The 5,810-nt window shown below is 53.8% G+C and overlaps 1 protein-coding gene across 1 annotated transcript in view; it reads left to right on the forward strand.

Annotated features, from left to right (window-relative positions):
• POLE (polymerase (DNA directed), epsilon, catalytic subunit) overlaps positions 1-5,810 on the forward strand; it is a 36,522-nt gene that overhangs the window by 25,232 nt on the left and 5,480 nt on the right. The window contains 6 exon segments of the mRNA XM_009321085.1: positions 2-64; positions 1,341-1,484; positions 1,849-1,989; positions 4,277-4,430; positions 4,518-4,624; positions 5,329-5,505. Of these exon segments, the coding sequence (XP_009319360.1) occupies positions 2-64; positions 1,341-1,484; positions 1,849-1,989; positions 4,277-4,430; positions 4,518-4,624; positions 5,329-5,505 (786 nt within the window).

The following is a 5,810-nucleotide window of genomic DNA, read 5'->3' on the forward strand; positions in this document are numbered from 1 at the left end:
CGGGACCCCCTCCCTGCGCAGGACAGCGCGCAGCATCCTGGACTTGCCCTGGCAGATCGTGCAGGTACCAGGGAGGGGACCTGCCACGGAGGGCAGCCTGGGGCGTAAGCCTCGCATTTACACTGTCTGTGGTCAACTGGTGAAGTTCAGGGACCGCTGACCCCAACGCCACTCTGGTGTTAGCCCTGGGGAGGTCAGGTGGGGCTGCAAAGCCTCAGGCTCACACACATCTGTATGGAAACAGGAGCCCACGTGGTCATTCTTGGTGGTGAATCTGGGATGTGCATGTAGATCTGCCAGTGGGGCAGCTCCAGTTCAGCCCATGGGCAGCACTGTGCAGTAGTCACAGAACCACAGAAACACCAGCTGAGGTTGGAGGCAGCTCTGGGGTCCATTTGGTCCAACCCCCTGGCTCAAGCAGGGCCACCCAGAGCCAGCTGCCCAGGACAGTGTCCAGATGGCTTTTGAGTATGTCCAAGGTGGGAGAGTCCACAACTTCCCTGGGCAACCTGTGCCAGGGCTCGGTCACCCTCACAGGGAAGAAGTGTTTCCTGACGTGCAGAGAGAACCTCCAGTGTTCCAGTCTGAAGCCTCTGCCTCTGGTCCTGCCACTGGGCACCACTGGGAAGAGCCAGGCCCTGCCCTTCTTACACTTCCCCTCACATATTTATATAAATCGATGAGATCCCCCTGAGCTTCCTCTGCTCCCGGCTGGACAGTCCCAGCTCTCCCAGCCTCTCCTCATAAGAAGAATCCCCCTGTCCCTTCTTCATCCTTGTGGCCCTTCGTTGGACTCTCTCCGGTACGTCCCTGTCTCTCCTGTACTGGGGAGCCCAGCACTGGGCACAGCGTGCCTGTGTTGGACACAGGATTCCAGGGATGCCTGCAAGCCTGCAAGCAGCCAACGTACAAATGCAGAGGTGGGGTGGTGCCATCCATGCGTTTTCACAAATCCTCATGACGCGTGGCCATCTGAGCCCAGCCCCTTGTCACCCACTTCATCTTCCAGAAAGGCCTTCAGAGCTGCAGGCAGCCCTTGTGCAAGCACGAGCTTGTGATGGGACGGCTGGTCCAGGACATCAGAGTGGCTTGGCTGACATCAAGGGTCAGCTTGAGTTGGTTGGCCAGCCTTAGCCAGAGTTTTCTCCATGGTGCCCTGGGACAGTAGCAGGACATGGGGACTCCAGCGCAGGGAGTGATGACTCTTCAAGCCCCCTGCTCTCTTTGTGGCCACCAACCGGCCATATAGATCCACAAAGTGCTCCACAGCTTAGACGTAAGCACTGATAACGTGTTGGATCTCCCTGCTAACGCTAACTTTGTACCCCCATGGCCTGCAGATCGCCGAGACCAGCCAGCCTGGCCTGTTCAGGCTGTGGGCGGTGATCGGGAGCGACCTGCACTGCATCAGGCTGAGCATCCCCCGGGTCTTCTACGTCAACCAGCGCGTCCCGAAGCCGGAGGAGGGAGCAGCCTACAGGAGGGTGAGGACCTGACCCTTCTGGAAGGGGAAACAGCTGCCTGCATTGAGATAAGGCGCTTCACCTCCGCTGCAGCAGATATTACAAACATCTGCCTTCCAGGGCCTCGCTCTCCCACTCCACGGACGTACCTCATCCAGTCCCCGGTCCCTCTGCTAATCCCAGCCTGCCCAGAAAGCAGGTTCTCTGTTATGGGAATTTGTAACGTGCATGAGCGTAAACCACTCATTTCCTGAGGAGAGAGGAGCACCGGGAGCTGGGCTGGCTCAGACCCCAGCTCCTTGCAGCCCTTAGAAGTGCCCCGGCTCCTGGCAGCGGTGCCTCGTGGTGGGATGTGCCCCGCTAAGCGTGTCCCTTGCCTCCGCAGGTGAACAGGATCCTGCCCCGCTCAAACTTAGTTTACAACCTGTATGAATACTCGGTCCCTGAAGACATGTACCAAGAGCACATCAATGAAATCAATGCGGACCTCTCTGCTCCAGACATCGAGGGAGTGTATGAGACGCAGGTAACTCCGCCGGTGCTTGTTTTTAAGGATTGCTGAGTGGCAGCTCGTTAGTCTTGAGTGCCAGTGGCACAGGAGGGTACCTGGCACTTAAAAATTCAACAACTTGGTGAGATACCAAAAATCAAAGAGAGTACGGGGGCACAGCAGAGTACTGGGGAATATACCCGCGTTCATACAGGCAGAGATACTGAGTATCAGCACGTGGTTTAAGGCATGTCAGGGAAAGGGGGTTCGGTTTGTTTGGAGTTAGGAAACTGGGGAAAGAAGGCATTTAAGCAGAAAGGGTGATCTTCTAAACCAAACCAGAACCAGCCTGATGGTGTTTGAACCAGAAAAGATAAGGGGTATTTAGAGTAAAGATGGGGGAAAACCCAACACATGTGGAGTCGTACATAGGTCTGGGTGCTCTGTCCTCTAAAACAAGGTTATAAAAGCTTTAGAAAGGGGACAACTTGAAAGTTCAGGAAGAGCAAGAACAACCTAAACAAAGTTCAGTACAAAGCAATCAAGCCAAAATTATATTTACCAGCGCTATTAATGCTGAAAGCCTGAAAATGAAGATGGGAAACTGGGATGCCTGCTTCTAATGGGGACACTGGTTTGTTCAGCATCTCAAAACCTGGTGACAGGAATTTAATCAAGACATTGTAGTGTCAGGACCTGACCTGCATGGAAGTGGCAGAGTAGGTTGCACTATTGTAATAGTGGAGCTGTATGTTAAAGAAAGCATAAAGGCTTGTGAATTTGCTACTAAAATGCCATGTAGAATTATTATGGATGAACAGTCTTTGCCTAAGTAGGACAAGCTTGGTGTGAGCAGTGGTGCCATTAGCTACAAAATGCTTTGTGAGATGCAAGAGGCTGCAAGGGCAAAAAGAGCATCATAAAGATGGGAGACTTCAGCTACCAAAGTATTGGTATAGCCTGGGAAGTGTTACAGTGGGGCATGATGAAAGAAACCATTTTCAGTCACCTTAAATTTCTGCTTTTAGAAAATTTGGATAAAGGTCCCACAAGGCAAGACACAACTCTTAGTTTAAGTAAGCAGCACCCAAAACTTATTTGAAATTACTCTGCCAAAGTGACTAGCACGTACGCAAATTCATCATATCTGTAGGAGATCTTCTGGTAGCAAACCTGAGTCCTCTCCACTACCATAGTGTTTAATAAGTGGGACTAGGTAAAATCAAGAAGCAGCTAGCTAAGAGGAAATTAAAATTAGCAACTGAAGTAAAACAGGGGCATGGAGATGTTTTAAAGATATAAAAGGAAGTGAGATGATCAAGGGGTTGCAGCATCTGTCATGCAAGGGGAGGCTGAGCGAGCTGGGACTGCTCAGCCTGGAGGAGAAGAGGCTCGGGGGACCTTCTCCATGGGAGGAGTAAAGGAGAGGAGCCAGGCTCTTCTCAGTGGTGCCCATGGAGAGAACGGGAGGCAGCAGGCACAAACTGAAACATGGGAAATTCTGTGTAAACATCAGAAAAAACTTCTCCTGCAAGGGTGGTCGAGCGGGTTGCCCAGAGGGTTGTGGAGTTCCTGTCCTCGGAGATAGAGAGAACCCAGCTGGACACAGTCCTGGGCAAGGAAAGATCTGTCTTGATCTTTAAACATCCGCAGTGCAATTCTGAACATGGTCTCAAAAAGATGTAGCAGGACTAACACAGGAGAATGACGAGGAGGATGTGAGGGAGGGAACGGCTTCCTTGCAGGGATGGGACTTAGGGACACTTCAGCCTGCTAAAGAGATCTGAAAATGGGAGGTACTAGGGGTCTATAAAAATCAAAACTGGCATGAGGGAAGCGTGACTAGGCAAGGAATGTTTATTGCTTTTCACTGTTCTGGGACTAGGTCCCACAGCAAGTCATTCAGGAGGAGTCTTCTGCAGCGGTGGAGTTTACAGCTGCAGGGTTAATAAAACGGGGAGAATCCGTGGTGGATTTCCCACTGGACTGATTATCTGGTGGTTCAGATGAAGCCTTTGTCTCGAGGGAGTGCCAAACCACAAGTTGCAGAGCTGCAAGATTGCCCAGATATCACTCCACAAGTCCTCCAAAGTACCTACTGCTGCCCTTGATGGTGGGATCTGGGGCTAGATAGGAACACATGTTCTGGAATTAGGAATATAGGTTCTGTATCTCCAGCACCAGCAAGGGTGATAATACCAAACTCGTCACCTCAGGTATGTGCTACCTGTGGTTTTTAAGCCAGGTTGTTCTAGGTCTGAAACCCCTGAGAGGAGCTTGGTAGCAGAATGTTGTTCCACCACATCTCTCCCCATCCTTACAGGTGCCGCTCCTCCTCCGTGCCCTGATCCACCTGGGCTGCGTATGCATGGTCAGCAGGCAGCTTGTCAGGCACCTGGCGGGGCGAGAGGCCGAAACCTTTGACATCGAGCACCTGGAGATGCGCTCGCTGGCCCAGTTCACTTACCTGGAGCCAGGTGAGGCACCCTGGGAGAGGGGCTCATGGGGCACCCAGGACCTGGCGCCCGTGGGTACCACTGATGCTCTGTGCTCTGTGTCCCTAGGAAGTATCCGCCACATCTACCTCTACCACAGCTCCCAGGGCAGCAAGGCGCTCTTGGGCCTCTTCATCCCCTCGCAGCGCAAAGCTGCCATCTTTGTGCTGGACAAGGTAAGGTGGGACTTTGGAGGCTGGGGGACTGGGGGTACCGGACATGAGCCGGCAATGTGCGCTCGCAGCGCCAGTTGTATCCTGGGCTGCATCCAAAGCAGCGTGGGCAGCAGGGCGAGGGAGGGGATTCTGCCCCTCTGCTCTGCTCTGAAGAAAGGCTGAGAGAGTTGGGGTTGTTCAGCCTAGAGAGAAGGTGGCTCTGGGGAGACCTTATTGCAGGGGGCTTATGAAAAAGATGGGGACAGACTTTTTAGCAGGGCCTGTAGCAACAGGACAAGGGGTAATGGTTTTAAACTAAAAGAGGGTAGATTCAGACTGGATATAAGAAAGACATTTTTTATGCTGAGGGTGGTGAGACACTGGTCCAGGTTGCCCAGAGAGGTGGTGGATGCCCCACCCCTGGAAACATTCAAGGTCAGGTTGGACGGGGCCCTGAGCAACCTGATCTAGTGAAAGGTGTCCCTGCTCGTGGCAGGGGGGTTGGACTAGATGACCGTTAGAGGTCCCTTCCAACCCAAACTATTCTGATTCTATGATGGTGGTCAGGCAGCGGGAGGCTTCTCCACACATCACGCATCCCTGCTGCGTTTCAGCAGGGTTTGGTGGAAGGCATCTTGTGATGCACAGAGGGGAGAGCCCCCTGGGACCACACAGCCCAGGGTCCCTCTCCCCCCGAGCTCTGACCCGGTCCCCCTTGGGTGCAGGTACGCAGCAACCAGATGCCGAATCTCACCGCCCTCTTCTCGGCGGAGCGCAGCGCACTGCTGGAAAAGGCGGGTGAAGAGCTGCTGCCCCCGGACAAGCACACCTTTGAAGTGCGTGCCGAGACTGACCCCAAGGCCGTCTACAGAGCCATCCAGCGGCTGCTGCTGGGCTACAAGGTGAGATGAAGGTGTGAGGAAGGTCCCGACAGGACCTTGTCCGTGTGCAGGCACGTGGAAGGGGAGGATGCTGTGGAAGGTGCTGATGCACCATTTCCAACAGCGCCTGCATGTAGCTGCTGGCCCGAAGGTTAAGGGTAGAAGTGGGTGTTGTTCAAGGGCTTTGTCTTGCTTGGGGTGGCTTGCCTAGGGCAGTGCCAGCAGCGAGGCCGCCTCAGTATCTCCCCCCATTCCTGCGTTCAGCTGGAGAGCTGGCTGCATGGAGGTGGGTGCTTCAGGAGTGCTGGGGTGTGCTGTCCCCACCT

Source organism: Pygoscelis adeliae, unplaced genomic scaffold, assembly GCF_000699105.1.
Source record: "Pygoscelis adeliae isolate BGI_AS28 unplaced genomic scaffold, ASM69910v1 Scaffold403, whole genome shotgun sequence".
Lineage (NCBI taxonomy): Eukaryota > Metazoa > Chordata > Aves > Sphenisciformes > Spheniscidae > Pygoscelis > Pygoscelis adeliae.